We start from the raw sequence: 17,475 nt of genomic DNA, 5'->3' as shown, positions 1-17,475 counted from the left end.
TCCTTTTTTACATGCATGGCATTCATGCGTGGCATTCCCCCGCGAACCTGGTAGAGATGGAGAGGAAGCCTGGTCCCTAAGTACCATCTACTTACCCGAGGGCCCAGGTGGGGTCTTTCTCTTTATTCAGAGCCACTGACTATTCTTTTCAGCAGTTCTGGGGAGGTCTTTCACTTTGTGGACCTTCCCTCGCACTCCCATCTCCCAGAGTAGCCCTGACATTGATGTGGCTACAGACCCTCTGCAGCCTACTGGTCAGACCTTTGCTTTCCAGCCATGTTGTTGCGCATCGGCTGCAAGCTCAGAGTACCTCAGCTTCTTGCGCTCATAGGCCTCCTCCATGCGGTGCTGGACTGAGATTGATGATGTAAATGAGATGGAGTGAGGCTGACCATAGCACAAGGTCTGGTCTGAGGTTGTTTGATGCGATCTCAGCTGGGATGGGATGGTGGCCTTGGGCCACCACCATCTTCCAATCGTGTGCCCCGCCTAGCCTTGATGTGGTGAGTCTGGCTTGACCCTCACCTTCCTGGACAAATGCTGTTGCCGGCCAGTAGGATAAAAGGGAAGGAAGGGCATTAACGCTCATCGGCCAACCTTCTAGCACTGCTGCAAGACACTGTAACACATGGTTGTACTGACAGGTGTATAGGCCTTGAGTGAGGCTGCTCTTGCAGCCCACCAGGATGTGTTTTAGTGTTGCTGGAGTCGGGCAGAGGGAGCGTGTGGGATCTAACAGAACAAACAATAACAATCACAGGTAAAAAAACACACACTTGCACGGGTGAGGCGCATTCACCTAAACCATGATATCCTGTAGCCTACCCTGGATGGCAGAGTGATTTCCTTTTAGCTCATAAAGACCCATATTAGCATGCCCAGCATGTATCTGCTAATTTATTCAATTCCACAGGCTATGATTCAGAATTGGAATCCACAGTTGATTCCAATCTTTTCTGTTTATTCAAGAAAAGGATGTGTGTGACAGATTCGAAAAGTTGTAAAGCATTTTGCACAGTTTCAAAAGACTGGTTCATGTTTTTGATGAACTGATCACATTTTTTAGCTACGCTTGCATCAAACTGTTTGTTTGTACTGAGTAATTCCAAAAAGTTTCTCTATTTCCATATCCATTATCCTCCCAGTACCCATGCTGGTCAATGCCCTGGCCTGTACTATAATGGAGACACTCAACCTCTGCTCTCATATACAGCACTCACGATTTTCTTGCACAAGCTGGGCTATATCTGACATATTTCCCATTCTTAACCCATCTTTGTATTTCAATTTAAATTCACCCCATGCCTCCATCACAAATTTATGAACTGCACTAATGTTGTAAGTCTTGAAAGCTATTGTAGCTTTACGGCAACCATTCTTATCGAATGCAGATTCAGAATGGAACCCATGTCCTCCACCATGCTGGAAATGCCTACACGTGAAGCAAAAAGTTACATCTTTAGTGACAGAATATTTCAGCCAGTAGTCTTGCTCATACCAGCTCCGAATGAAGCTACTTTGCTGGTTGTATTATTCCTGCAAGGGGTACCAATTTCAAGGCTGGGAGCTGGGGCCTTGCTTCTAGCTGCCATCTACTGTAACAGCATTGCTAGGAGCAGGTTAAGTGAGTAGCACCGGGACAGCTAGCATGTCACAGGTGTCACAGGTTCTCTTGTATTTCTTACAGAGCTAATGGTTAGACGGGAAGCCTGTTAAAATAAAACAAAAGGGCACCAAGAATGACCCTTGAGGAACACCACAAGTGAAAAGAGCCATAGCCAAAGAGCCAATTAATGTCTTCGGGAGCGATGGGGTGATCAGAGATTGAGCCTGATTTACATTTTTCCAAACAGTGCAGGTTCTTCCAGTAAAATATCATCTCAAAATCATAAACTGTTAAACAATATTATATGGATAACAAGTGCTGCATATTTTTCATCATTGATTTAAGCTGGGGCCATATTATGTGATTTTTTTTCAATCATGAACGACAATGCTTCCCCATCAATGATCTTACTGGTTGTTGAAGACTGTCACTGCGATTGAGGCTTTTCTTTGATTTGAGGCAGGCACCAAATGATCATGGAAAGACTATCCCTGATGCAATCAAACATGTTTGATTGAATCATGACCTGGCCGATTGGGATTGTATAGAGGGCAGATTTGAGTGTTATTGTATGTGTCACACACATATACGTACATGACAGCTATGATTCTACAGTATGACTACCATGGACTACCCTGGACTACCCTGGACTACCACGATTCAGCCTGATCTCAAATTATAGCCAAATCGGCCTTGAAAATCATTTTATGTGGCCCTAGCATTAAATGCCAGGGAAGCAATAGTTTTACCAATGGGTACATGTAAAAATGCAAAATGATGGAGTCAGATAGAACAGTGCATAGTCTTGTGATCTCAACTAAGCAGGCTAACCTAATATCGAGCCACATTGCCTTTCAAAAAGAGTGTGTACTATGATTTTACTGTATCCTCATAGGGTTCCATACATCTGCTGGAGTAAATTGTCATAAACACTGAGTGGCGGTTATGGCCACCAAAACTTTATATTGCTTACACCTGTATTTCAGTTTGATAACAAACACACAGCTGTCTTTAGCAAAATAAAATCACATTAATATGCTTTGACATGGATTTGTTCAGAGACTTTCCAAGTAAATCTCAAAATATTTGACAAAAACAATTGCTCCCAGTTGACCGTAGGCGCAAGGCAGGGTAGACGGCCTGAATCAGATACCAGTCCAAAGTGGGGTCAAACAAATTAATCGTCTTCAATTTGGCCAACCAGCATGTCCGGTTTCCTTTCACCCCGAGGTGGGAGGAGCAGCAACAGCTTACCTACTGTGCCCTGCATGCTAATATATTGGTCATTAAGCCCAATGTCCAATAATTGGCCTTGGTACAAATTCATCATTGACAGAGGTATTTAGCATTCAGTCAAATAAATGGCTGATTTACATTACTGACTTAAGAGACTGTTGTGTTTAGCATACGATGCTGATGAGTGAGCTGGAAGCTGATAGTTTTGCTCCACAGAGTCCTTTCACTGCTCCTCTAATTTTCTGTTGTAAGATACAGGTAGACACACAAACTTTACCAAGTATGGTGCTCAAATGGAAAACTCTCTGAAAACATTTTATTTCATATCATAGAATGTCAATGGTCTTTCTTATTTTTTGTTAAACAGGTCGCGTTATAGATTTCTACGTGTAAGGAGAGAGAATATATAATAATATATTTGAGAATATTTTTGTAAGTAATTTCATAAGAAATGAGTCACTTTTTACAGGAAATTTCAAGTTTCTTTGATTATTTGAAGAGTAAATTTGTGGAAGTATTTACGCACGACATTGATTCTGTCAAACACAAAGCTGTGCATGCAACCACACCATGCACGCTGGCGAACATCTGCAAAGATTGACCGGCACACAAACACTCCCAATGACACAAGGGTTGATGTAATTCCCTCCAGACGTCTTCATCCTCCCTTAAGTGGCGATATTGATTATTTGGAGGCCAAGCTTCATCAGCCACTGAAACCTAATCGTTTGTTTTACTGCTGATGACATTACTTGATGTGTGTTGAACAGTGCTAATTGCATTCAATCTGGTTAGGTGTAAGGAAATGGAGTGATTTGTGTGGATGTGGGAAGGAGGATGAGGATCTACTTAGAGCAATTAAGATGAATACAGGGTAACAAGTCCTCTCGGGTATAGGGAATACTTGTGCATATGTTTTTTCTATGCTGTACTTTCATTTGTACAAGCTTGCTTATGGTATGCACACACACACACACACACACACACACACACACACACACACACACACACACACACTAATGATTTTTATTAAGTCTCAAAAATATGAGACTTTCTAGTTAGCAAGTCAATTCAAGTCAAGTCACAGTCACAACAGCCACAGAAACAACAACAACGGCAGCAACAACATCGACACCAGCAGCAACATACACGCAAAGACGTCACCGGAACCGGAAGTGGTAGCTCTCAACGGAACCGGAAAGGTCACTCAGGTTAGAGGTGGTTAAGTCAAGGTATAAGGTTACGTTAAGTTGAGGTAAAAGGTAGGCGAGAGTTAAGTTTAGGTATAAGGTTAGCAGCAGCAACGACAACATCAGTTAAGGTATAAGGTTAGCGGCAGCAACGACAACACCAGCAGTGACAATACCAGCAGCCGACAACAGCAGCAACAAAAACAGCAACAGCAACAGCGCACAAGCGAAGACGTCACCAGGACCGGAAGTGGTAGCTTTCACCGGAACCAGAAATCTCCTTATCTTCATTGAGTCAACAGTGTGTACCATCTCATCTCAACGAAGTATAGCACAGCAAAGACGTCACCGGAACCGGAAGTGGTAGCCCTCACCGGAAACAGACATTTCAACTGCTCATTTCAACCATCTCACCTTAATCCAGTCACGGTCCTTTAATTAGCGTCCCTAAGTTACCGGTTAAGTTTTCAATCAGACCTCGGGAGGAAGATCCTTTTGACTCTCTCTCTCTCCGAGAAAACACACCCTTCTTATGATCCTTTAAGTGTAATATCACAACAGAAACAACCACAGCAACAGAAATAGCAGCAACATTAACACCAGCAGCAACAACAGCAAAACCAAAGCAGGAGCAACAACAGCAACGCACATGCAAAGACCTCACCGGAGCCGGAAGTGGTAGCTCTCACCGGAACCGGAAAAGTCACTCAGGTTAGAGATGTTAGAGATGTTGAGTTGAGGAACAAAGTTCGAGATATTTAAATTAGGGTATATGGTTAGAGATGGTTCAGTTTAGGTATAAGTTTAGGGATTGTTATGTTTAGGTATAATATTCAAGATGATAAGGTTAAGGAATAAGGTCAGAGATGGTCAAGTTTAGGTATAAGGTTAGCAGCAGCAACGACAACACCAGTTAAGGTATAAGGTTAGCAGCAACACCACCTAGCAGCAATAACAACACTAGTGGCTACTGTACCAGCAGTAACAATAGCAGCAGCAAAAACAGAATCAATAGCAGCAGCAACAGCGCACAAGCAAAGATGTCACCGGAACCAGAAGTGGTAGCTCTAACCAGAACCAGAAATCTCATCTGTATTGAGTCAACAGTTCTCAGGGAAGCAACACACAGAAAAGACGTCACCGGAACCGGAAGTGGCAGCCCTCACCAGACACTGAGATTTCAATTGTGTGCACCATCTCATCTTAATCCAGTCACAGTGGATGGTTAAATTTAGGTATAAGGTTAGCAGCAGCAAAGACAATAGCAGTAGAAACAATAGCAGCAACAGAAAACAGCAGCAGCAATAGTAGCAGCAACAGCGCACAAGCAAAGACTTCACCGGAACTGTAAGTGGTAGCTCTCACCGGAACCAGAAATCTCCTCATCTGTATTGAGTCAACAGTGTGTACCATCTCATCTCAATAAAGTAACGCACAGCAAATACGTCACCAGGACCGGAAGTGGTAGCCCTCACCAGAAACTGATATTTCAAATGTGTGCACCGTCTCATCTTAATCCAGTCACGGTCCTTTAATTAGCGTCCCTAAATTATCGGTCAAGTTTTTCATTCTGACCTTGGCAGGTAGATCCTTTTGACTATCTCTCTGAAAACACATCCTTCTTATGATCCTCTTACTGTAATATCAAAACAGAAACAACAAAAACAGCAACAGAAATAGCAGCTGCAGCCACAAAACAACAACAGCAGCAGCAACATCAACTCCAGCAGCAGCAAGAAAAAACAACAGCAAAAAAGTAAACAGCAACGCACACGAAAAGACGTCACCGGAACTGGAAGTGGTAGCTCTCCAAAGAAGTCACTCAGGTTAGAGACGGTTAAGTTGAGGTATAAGTTTAGAGGTGTTTAAGTTAGGGTATAGGGTTAGAGATGCTTAATTTTAGCCATAAGGTAAGCGAGGGTTAAGTTTAGATATCTGTTAGCAGCAGCCACAGCACCAGCACCAGTAACACAGACAGACAGACAGACAGACAGACAGACAGACAGAAGTCAGTCAGTCAGTTAGTCAGTCATAGACTGTAGCGACCAGAAAGGTTTTTCAGTGTGGGGGGCCTCTCTCAGGTCCCTCGGTAGGGTGTTCCATTTACTTGGGGCATAGATACAGAAAGCAGCTTCTCCTGCTTTAGAGTTGGTACGAGGGATAGTTAAAAGACCACTGTCTGTGGACCTGAGAGTTCTTGCTGGTTCGTGTATAATTAGCATTTATTTTATATACTGAGGTGCAAGGCCATTTATAGCTTTATATACAAGTAGCAGAATCTTAAAATCAATTCTAGTTTTGACGGCGAGCCAATGTAGACATCTAAGAACCGGTGTGATATGTTCAAACGTTTTTGTCCCAGTGAGAACACGTGTAGCCGCATTGTGGATTAACTGTAGCCGCTGCACAGCTGATTTTGGGAGGCCGGTGAATAGGCCATTACAGTTGTTCAATCTACTCGTTATGAATGCATGGATTCATTTTTCGGAGTCTGCTTTTGACAGGAAGCCTCTTAATTTTTTTATGTTTTTTAGATGGTAGAAGGCTGATTTTGTGATTTGATTTATATGGCTCTTAAAATTTAGATCGCGTCTATGATTACACCCAGATTTTTGGCTTCATTCTTGGTCTCCAGGGACAGAGAACTAAGATGAGCTGCAATTTTCTGTCTTTGAGCCTTGGCACCAAAGATGAATATTTCTGTTTTGTCTTTGTTCAGTTGTAAAAAGTTATTTGACATCCATGCATTAATATCATTAATACACTGAGTGAGGGAGTGTATGGGGAGTAGGTCATCAGGAGATAGGGATATGTACAGTTGTGAATCATCTGCATAATTATAGTAATTTTTTTTTGTATTTCTTTACAATATGTGCCAGTGGAAGCACATCGAGGTTAAACAATAATGGTCCCAGAATCGAACCTTGGGGCACTCCACATACAATATCCACTTTGTTTGACACAAAATCTCCAATGGACATGAAGAACTGCCCATTCTGTAGGTAGATTTTGAACCAATTTAGAACCGGGCCAGATAGGCCGACCCATTTTTGTAATCTCGCTAATAAAATCTCATGGTCAACAGTGTCGAAGGCAGCACTGAGATCCAGGAGCAGAAGAACAGATAGTTTTTTTGCATCAGTGTTTATGTGTAGATCGTTCAGAACTTTAATAAGTGCTGTTTCTGTGCTATGGTGAGGTCGAAAGCCAGATTGATCGGTATCTAAAAGGCTGTTTGAGGTTGGATAGTTGTTGAGCTGAAGGTAATACTGTTTTTTCAAGTATTTTGCTGAGGAACGGCAGGTTGGAAATGGTCCTGTAGTTGGCAATAACTGTTGCATCGAGATTGCTCTTCTTCAGGAGTGGTTTAATGACAGCTGTTTTAAATGCTGCAGGGACTATACCTGATTGAAGAGAGCCATTGAAATTTTCTAATACCTCATGTGCTAGGCAGTTCAAAACTGCTTTAAAAAATGTGGTTGGGAGGGGGTCCAGGCAGCAGGTGGAGGACCTGAGCTGACCAACAATATCGTCCAGTCTTTTTATTTCTAAGGGGACAAAATGAGACATGGCAGCAGTCATATTACTGGGGAACTGAAGGGTAGGTTCATTTCTGGATGTTGAGGCACTAATATGCTGTCTGATAGTTATAATTTTGAATGTAGCGAACTCCTCACATTTTTCATTGGGTTGCATCTCTAACGGGATTGAAGATGGTGGATTAATAAGTTGATCAACAGTGAAGAAGAGCGCTTCATATTGTTGAGATTTTCATTAATGATTTAAGAGAAGAAAGACTGTCTGGCCTGTTTAATTTCTATATTCTATCCTTGTAAATTTCATGATGAACTTGAAGATTTGTCTTTCTCCATTTTCTTTCTGCCTGGCGACACTCTCTCTTAAGCTGCCTAATAAGTGCTCCATTTCGACAGGGGGCTTTTGGTTTTTCTATGTTTTTAGTTTTAACAGGTGCAATCTTATCAATGATATTTTGTATTTTAGAGTTGAAGTTGTTCACAGGATCCTCAGTTGATGATGTCTTGAACAGCGGTAACTCATTTACAATTCTCTTAAAGGTTTCAAGGGTATTATTGTTCATGACATGTTTTTAATTGTTGGGTACCCCTCTGTTGTACAGGAAGAGCAGACACGTCAAAGAAAATGCAACGTTGATGTGAAATAGCAACATCTATGTCATAGGGTACAGTGATATTTAGTCCTTTTGATATGACTAAGTCCAGAATATGCCCCTTATTGTTGGTTGGTCCAGAAACATGCTGAGTGAGGTCAAATGCCTCCAATAGGCTAATGAAATGTTGAGCATCTGGGTCTGTTTGATTGTCAACATGAATATTAAAATCACCTAAGATAATTACACAATCATAATCAGTGGAAACTTTGGACAGTAGCTCAGAGAATTCATCAAGAAAGCCACATTTAGATTTTGGTGGCCGATAGACAGCGATGATCAAAATCAGGGCACTGCAGTTTATAGATATAGCAATGTGTTCAAAACACATGAATTCTCCGAGGAGGATTCCCTTGCAGATATAGATATCAGAGAAGACAGCAGCTATTCCACCGCCTCTGGTCAGCTCTCATGGTTTGGATGAACTTGAAATTAGGAGGTGCTGTCTCAATGAGTGCGACTGAGCTATTTCTATCCAGCCAGGTCTCAGTTAATAGAGCGAAATCCAGGTTATGAGTACTTATAAGCTCATTAACTAAAAATGACTTGTTAGGTAGTGACTTTACGTTTAATAGAGACATTTTTATTGTTCTGGGTGCATGGCTTTGTGGGGTACTGAGAGTTTGTGTCTGAACCGGTAGTAAATTGTTTAGATTCCTGTATGTTACAGGGAAGTTACGTAATTTCGGTCTATGGTTTATAATTACAGGAATTTGTAGAGCAGAGTGACAGCCATTAATGTCAGAATTGATCGGACCCATGAAACATCAGCAGCAGAACAGAAGATTTCAGCGTAAGCTCCATGTTCAAAGCGAGGAGATGTGATCCGTGAAAGTTTGGATGAACTCCATCATGTCTGAAGACGTTTGGACGGTTCAAGAAGGTGCGGAAGTTGTCCACAAATGGAACGTTGAGGGAGCAGCAGTATCCCTTGAGCCATGTGTGTAGCTGAAGGAATTTTACGTCTCCAAAGCTGGGACATTGAACCATGGAGGAGCCGACAACGAGCATGGATGGAGGTCTGGCAGCAGAGGAGCTCCGAGGGACAGTAGCAGCCGAGCCAGGAGAGCACCATCCTCTCGGAGGCGGCGCAGGCAGGCGGTCCAAGTCAGTGGCCGCGGGGCGGCCCCGACGGGCGGAGATCGCGCTGCGGGGTTTTGATGCATTGCTTTTTCTATGTTTTTATGTGACCCATGAAAATCTAATTAATACCTGAGATGCAATGGTTACCATGTCATAGTTGAGTTAGGATTTTTGTGTTAAAAGAAAAGATTGTTCAGCACTCCAGTAACTAAGAGCCAGTGGGCATATAATCCCAAAGTGTGCTGGACAAAACGGCCAGCTTGCCAACCAGCAATTTCATTGTTCTCGGAGCAATACTGAGATTTTCATAATCATATCAGAATAAGAATCAGAATTTGTAGTGGTGAGGGTTGGTTGGTCTATTGTTGTACAGACAATTAGCGTAAAACAAGCTTAACAATCTGTAAAATATTTACAAATGCAGCCAAAAATAAAGAAAAATAGCCAAATATAAAGAAAGCAGAATATAAAAAAATGTACATAGTTGCCAGTTCTATGCACAGGTTAAATTACAAGTAAAGCTATGTAAGGTATACACTACTCACTGCTGCTGTCCATCAGCCGCCTTTTGCAAATACTCTCTGTATCGGTTAAAGTGAAGTGGACTACTGTTGTTGCTGTCTACAAGTGTTGTGAGGATGAGGCTATTGCTGCAACTGATGCCAGAGACTTCCTTGGCTGTATTGTAATAAAATGGGTTATAATTACAGGATGGGTTGCATTAATGTAAGCAGAGTATTCATTTAGAATGGATTACATTCATGGAAAATTTTGATGCACAGCGAACGATTTGTTCATAGCAAACAAATCTTTCAAATGACTCTGGAGTTAGGAGTCACTCCGCCAAAAGACCTGTTCATTGATGACTCATTAACTGCAGCTTGACACAGAGGCATTCACTGAGGCCCTTTCTCAATCTGCATTCTTGTCTGTACTTGTGTTCTTGTGGACTTGTGAAACGTCATCAGTCGCAGCCCAAGTACTGTTCCAATCAAAGAACGCATCAAGCCAAGTCCAGTCCAAATGCCCGGATGTGGACTTGCTCCGCCCATTTTATCGAGGATACATCGGTGGTGACTTGTGTGGACTTGGGACAGCCAAATATCCCAGAATGCATTTCGCACCAAGCGGTGGTAATGGTATTGGTCCCAGGGAGTCTGTACTCCCAAGTCAAACTTGCCAAGTCTGAACTACGAAGTCCGCAAGTCCGGACTTCACGTACTTGGTATTGAGAAACGGCCTGAGACTTAACTCTCGATTCACTAATGAAAAAAAGTAGCCCAGCTGCTTGAGCCCAACAAGCCAGTGAGTGGGCGAGAGAGAGTGCGAATATGTATAAAATAATTACTGAGGATTAAGTAAAGGTAAAAAAGGTCTTGGCATTTGGCATAATTCATATTGAATGTGACTAACTGTATACTTTACATTCAACCAAAATAAATTGCTTTGACAGAATTTACTGATTCTTCCGAGAATTCCAGACTCATCTGATTCTAACAAATAGTCTAAAAGTTGAATAAATATTTTAACTGACTCACTCGTAATGAGCTGAATCACCAGAAAGATTCAAACTTTTCATTACTATAACTTACAGTCGGGGATAACTTGATGTCTGTATATCCTCACTTAACGTGCACTCTCCAACGAATCAACCATGCCATGGCATAATAATACTTATATACAAATGATAATTGTTTGAGTGTTTTTTCACACAGTTGAAATATGCTGATATGAGAAATGATTTGAGCCTGGACCGATGTTTGGATCTGCATAAAACAAGATGAAACTGTAAAAAGGTTGCCTCCCGTATACCCAATTAACATCCACAATGCTATATGATGAGTACAAAGGCAGCATCTCTGAGAGGGAGTGGGGAAAAAAATGGTGAAACAAGTGAAAAGATTAAAATAGAAAGGACATCCATGGCAAGCAGAGGAAGAGGGTAGACGGGAAGGCCTTATAGGGTTACTAAAGTGCAGCAGTGAGAGGAGATGTAGCACTTGCAGACTAAGGGGTTTGATAGCACTCCATTGTCAGTAATAATTAAAATGGGGATAATGACGGAGGTGAAAACTGAGAGGAGCCGGAAAAGCGTGTCACAAAGCAGTATCTCATTCCTCATATTCAGCTTACTATGCCTGCATTTGGACACAAATACAAACACGCGTTACCCGAGCTGCACAGACCTGTGTACAAACAGCTACACACTGGATAATATGCAATATGCAAAACTGCAGCATTGTCGAAGATGTCTAAATAATAATACAAAGAAAATTAAATATATATACAGTATACTGTATATATATATATATATCGCCCCCATATATATATATATATATATATATATATATATATATACTGTATACAGCATATATATACTGTATATGGAAAAAAATGTATGTATGAAATAATATATTATTTAAATATTTATGAGTAATATGTAAAATAAAACATACAAATAGTCATTACTTTTGCTTTTACCACAAATTCCAAAGTGGAACAATCGCTTTCTTCGGTAAGCCTAAGCACATCACATATCAGTATGATGGACAGTGCAGGTCAAAAAATTCATTAAACCTGAGTTAAGAGACAATTTATTTTCACCTCTGTAACTATATTTACGGTCTAATTAGCTTTTACAATTATACAGTATTTGTTTTATTGTGTTTATATGTGTTTAATTTGCCGATGGATTGCAAAGAATGTGAACAAAACAGTTGATAAAACAACATAATAAACTCATTGTTACTGTGGTGTGTGGATTGGATGGCGTGAGCAGCCACACTTGACGCTTATTGGTTGTGCTCCTTTCCTGAGTGTATGTGTGGATGGGGGTTTGTGGAAGAAAATCTTCTGCAGTGATCGGTGAGGTTAATCTGCCCGCTACAAGAAAACAAAAACTGAGAATATTCAAGATTATTTATTCTGCAGAATAATGAGAAAGGTTCAGTACTGCTCCAAAGCAGTGTTCAGACCAGTCTGATCTTATTTCTGATCAAGAGGGCTTTATACAACAACAGAGGGAGTGGCTTGGGTCAGAAGTAATTTACAAGTCTGTGTCCCTCAACTGTTTCCCTGGATGCCAACCTAAAACAGTAAATTCACAGGACCTTGTAAATGACCTGGCAAACACGGATTAAAATCCCTTACAATGCACCTCCAGGCTTCCCTGTGGTTATTCCTCATCTCCATACAAGGTAAACAGGACGAAATGTGATCTGGTTCTTTCATGTTAGAATTGACATTGTAGAGAGAAAGAACATTTCTCTTTACATAAAGTTGGGGGGTTCCTGGGAAAACAGAGACAATGCTTTAAAAAACTCCCCCTCTGGAGGCAGAGGCCTTTGTCCTCATTCAAAATCAATGATCATAAGCATTTTTCTCGCACATTTCCTCCTTTTGTTACTACTGGAATAACACCTTAAGGAAAAATGCAATAATGCTAAAATTCCATATAATGTAAATTGGATACAATACAATTATACTTCAGAGGTATCATTCAATTCTATCTTATTGGAATCTACTGGGAAAATCCACATCTAATACTAAATTTAACTATATGAACTCATAACCAAATTCCAGATATAATTCAAGGATATCTCCACCTCAATTGGCCAAACCTCTCTTCTCACATTTGGCTGGAGAAAAGTAAAAGACCAGTAAGGGCTATCTACTATACTATGACAACTTACAGGACAAAAAACCCTGGTCATACTGAGGAAAAATCCTGTGTGGCCATTTTACAATTCTAACTAGAAAACACACACAAAAAAAAATCATGAATCACATAATGAAATTAACAAAATAAACATAGAGATTCCACAAATACATAATGCTAGGCAGATTAATCAATGATTATCACTTAATAGTGACAACAGCAAAATGCATTGTGCACATAATGACTAACACATCCTCTAAGTAAGGATAAAAATAATTAGACAAACATCTCCATATTTCAGCATCTCAGTGTCTCAAAATCTCCGTCATCATAAGGTGATTTCCATACATCTAGTGGTATGGAGACAAACTGTCCCGTTGCCATATTAGTAATCATGTTACGAAAGATAGGTACTATACACGCTAGACAGCAACATAGCATTAAACACATTATCACTACAGGTATCAATATCTTTATGAAAATAGGAATCCATGGCCCCAGTGCATTACTTACCCAAGCAAATGGGTCCCAGGTGTTAGCTTGATCTTTCATTAAATCGTCACGTTACTCTTTCATAGCTTGTATGGCTAAAAACAAATTTCCTGATTCTACATTGTTGGCAGGAATGTATGTACAGCACGACTCACCTATCGTCGCACATACACCTCCTTGAGCCACACTCATTATGTCTAGTACCATACGATTCTGGAGAACCATTAAACGGATCAAAGTTAATTCTTGTTTAACAGCTTCTTCTGCTGCTCAGTTGTATTAATGAACAGTAACAACTTATAATGTATGATATTTAGCCACTTAAAAGCTATAGATGTACCTACGGGCGCTAATATAGACGTTAAAAAAAAAAATGTTCTGCTCCACCTAAAATCCTATACTCAGCTGGAAACAATGTCACGGACATATACTGTATGTTCCTGATCGTCTTACACACACATCTTGATGGGTCTTGGTCAGATTATACATGTAAATTGGCATATCTAACATAATTGGTGTGCAAATGCCAGTCCAATTCTTGGGCAGACTTGCATACGCCATGTGTCCACATAACAAATAGATATCAGGAATTTATACTTATCCCATTGTATAAAATATCTGAGTTTGTTTCTATCCAGTTGTTATCCCCACTGGAATTCCAGGGTAGCAGTCTACAAATGGATTGAAAAAACAAGGGGTGAATAACCCCAGCACGTGGAATGGACTATAGTTGAGGAGGCTAGAGCAACAGTTACAGTAGTAACCAATCTTCTCCATATATTAGTGCAATTCAATTGTCTTGCACTGAGTGAGGCATTTTACTACATACATAACAGGAATGATCCGCACCATACTCTGCTTTAACTGAATGATTCAAAAATCTCCACCACATATCTTGTTGAAATGAATGTCCAGTGGAGTCAACATTTAACCCTGGGTGGCCTGTGTGAGTGACAGAACGTTCATTTCTCACTTGGGGCTCTTCTTCTGAATCTGATATGAGAGAGTGTGTGGCGGGGGAGCGGTTATTATTTAAGTCTCGCTGCAGAACTGTGTTCTAGGGTTGAATGATTAACAGGACGATGTCAATCATGATGAGAAAGATGATCACACAGGTGTGTCCAATCTTTTCCTTTTGATGGGGCGTCATCCTTTTCAAGTAGAAATACTGTAGTGGCATATCCTCTTCGTGGGACCGAGGTTACTAGCACATATCCCGCAAGGATCGTAATCTCAGTTCACGTCCAATGATTCTCCGTTGTTGTCGTTTATCTGGTCCTCTGGAAGGTTGCAGACTTTCTTGCAATGGGATGCGTGTACCCAAGTTGGTCGTTCTGCCACCTTAACTGCCACTGTGGTGGAGAGGAGGATCTGGAACGGGAGTTCCAGCTTTTCCTCTGGAAGTCGCCACCCATGGCCCACCGCCCGTATATATATATATATATATATATATATATATATATATATATATATATATTGGGCCACTCGGACACCCATCATATGGCCCACCGCCCGTATATATATATATATATATATATATATACGGGCGGTGGGCCATATGATGGGTGTCCGGGTGTCCATATGATGGCCACTCGGACACCCATCATATGGCCCACCGCCCGTATATATATATATATATATATATATATATATATATATATATATATATATATATATATATACGGGCGGTGGGCCATATGATGGGTGTCCGAGTGGCCCAATCACAGCCTGTAAGGGTTCAAAGGTGCTTTCAGATTTGTTCAGTGGCGCTGTCTGGAGACAGCTTAAGGCATAGTATATTTTCCACTGTACCACTACACCACCACCTGGTCGGAGGTGGTGTAGTGGTCCTTCGAGCGGGATGGATAGGGCTGCTTTGACCTGGGCACATAGACTTGGGTGACTTGGGTGAGAGACACATTTTGACAACATTGTTTGGTCTAGGTCCATTAATGTAAAATAGGGTACGTGGAATAATTCTGTAATTTTCCAAACAGTTATATAACAACAAGTGTAACAACAATAATATTATCACAATGTCTAATATGCCGGAGACAATGTTCATAGAATCTCGATTAGACTACAAAACAACCGACAGTGTGTAAATTATGGAACGCTTTTAAAATCTTCCTAGAACACATTTCTCAAATGTTGCCTGAACATAATCCCATCGACACAATCCATTCATAAAGTAAATATAACAATGATAAATTCCAAACTGGAAACAGAAGACAGACTTAACCGCATTGGTCTCCTGGTCAGCAATTCATGCTGGGACAGTCCTGTCACACCAGTGCATTGCACTGCTGCCTCACAGCAAGAGGGTCCCGGGTTCGATTCCGACCTGGGGCACTGTTGGCACCATGCTCCGGTGGGGTATCTCCCAAATAGGAGCCTCTCTGTGTGGAGTTTGCATGTTCTCCCCGGGTTCACATGTTTACTTAATTATCTAACTATATCCCTCCTTTTTGACAAAACTCTCTCTCACTCTCTCTGTCTTTCATATGCACACACATATACAGTACAGACACACTTGCAAACACAGTTGTACATCTGTGCTGGCATTGCTATTTGATATCCACTGATCTTTGGTTTTGTTAACAATAGCCTTCAAGTAGCCTAGTCAGTCATTGGCCCAGATAAAACAGGAAATACAAAAATATTAGGAATGAACATTTCTATTAAAGAAATCTTTATTGGCAATGATTTAGTTGAATGAATGAATCATCAGTAAGTAAGTAAGTAAGTCATTAAGTAGTAGTTCCACATCACACACTGCAAAATCACTAAACAAAATATTATTACTAAACAAAAGGCTTTTTGTTTCATTTGATACAGGTTTCAATATTCAATTGTTGTTTCATTCAATCGCGTACATCCACAAATGAGACGTAGCTTGCGGAGTCTGTTCTGTCAGACAAATTGACGATACCACATGCTTTCACGCCCCCTGCCTAATTAAGCAGCCAATCCTTCCCTCCCGCTCTACCAGCTTGCTTGATGTTTTACTGCATTGCATCCACCTGTTGGGCTCTTCTCTTCTATCCAATAGGGTGATTGGAGCTCATCACTCCTATATTTCTAGTTCACTAAGTATGACTATGTTTGCCGTACTCCTCGGCGTGAGTGATTAGCAGTAGAGCCAAGAGGCCAAAACTCAAACAATGCTTTATAAATAAAGATCATTGTAAAGTAAAACTAAGAGTTGTTTGTCAGAATTATAGCATTTGGTAGGATATAGTGAGAAGCTGCAAGGCACTCGAGTGCCAAATAATTTTCATTTACGACTCTACTTTGTCCTGGAGGCGTCAGGATCTCGACAGGGATCTATAGAACCATGCCATATTTTTCAAAAACTCAAATCAAATAAAAGTTCTCAAGCAAAAAAACACAGGAGCACAGCAAATAGAATAACATTGGGCACTGAGTGGGAAAACACTGAGAATTTGACTTTTAAGATGGTTTCCATCTTTGGCCAGATGGTCAGGTGTACGCTTGGCATCACGCGCGAGTGTGTATGTGTGTGTGTGTGTGTGTGTGAGCTAGAGAGAGATTTAATGTTTTCTCCCCCTGTGCTTGACTTTGAAAAGTCTAACACTTTCTTTCTGTCCTGTGTTCCAGGAGAGGAGTTTTACGAGACGTCCCCATACCAGCCCATCCATTTCTCTGAGGAGTTGCGACACGCCTCCATCATTTCAGGTGATTTTCTTTGTCAGTTTTTTTGCCTAATTTACATCCCCCTCTACATGTTCTAGTGTGGTTAATCCTGTATAATAGATATCACTGCTCTCTCATCTCCATATTGAGCAATTTTCCGGCAGATTGAGCAGACATACACATCAAGGTTCAATTATAGGGAAAGGTCTGGTGCCTGGGATGCGTGGGGATTACAGAGAAGAATATAAAATCTGCACCACCCACCTTCTGATTAAGATGAAGCAAACAACTACCCATCCTCCTTCTTCCTTCCTTCGTTCCCTCCTCCCCTCACTCTCCCTTACCATGTCTCGTGCAAAAATCC

The 17,475-nt window shown here is 41.0% G+C and overlaps 1 protein-coding gene across 1 annotated transcript in view; it reads left to right on the top strand.

Annotated features, from left to right (window-relative positions):
- gfra2b (GDNF family receptor alpha 2b) overlaps nucleotides 1-17,475 on the top strand; it is a gene marked incomplete at both ends in the record, with an annotated part of 75,109 nt that overhangs the window by 7,389 nt on the left and 50,245 nt on the right. The window contains one exon of the mRNA XM_080017596.1: nucleotides 17,076-17,153. Within this exon, the coding sequence (XP_079873722.1) occupies nucleotides 17,076-17,153 (78 nt within the window). The remainder of the gene's footprint in view (nucleotides 1-17,075; nucleotides 17,154-17,475) is intronic.

The sequence above is a fragment of the Zeus faber genome, assembly GCF_960531495.2.
Source record: "Zeus faber genome assembly, chromosome: 17".
Classification (NCBI taxonomy): domain Eukaryota; kingdom Metazoa; phylum Chordata; class Actinopteri; order Zeiformes; family Zeidae; genus Zeus; species Zeus faber.
This window is presented reverse-complemented; position numbering and strand designations above follow the sequence as displayed.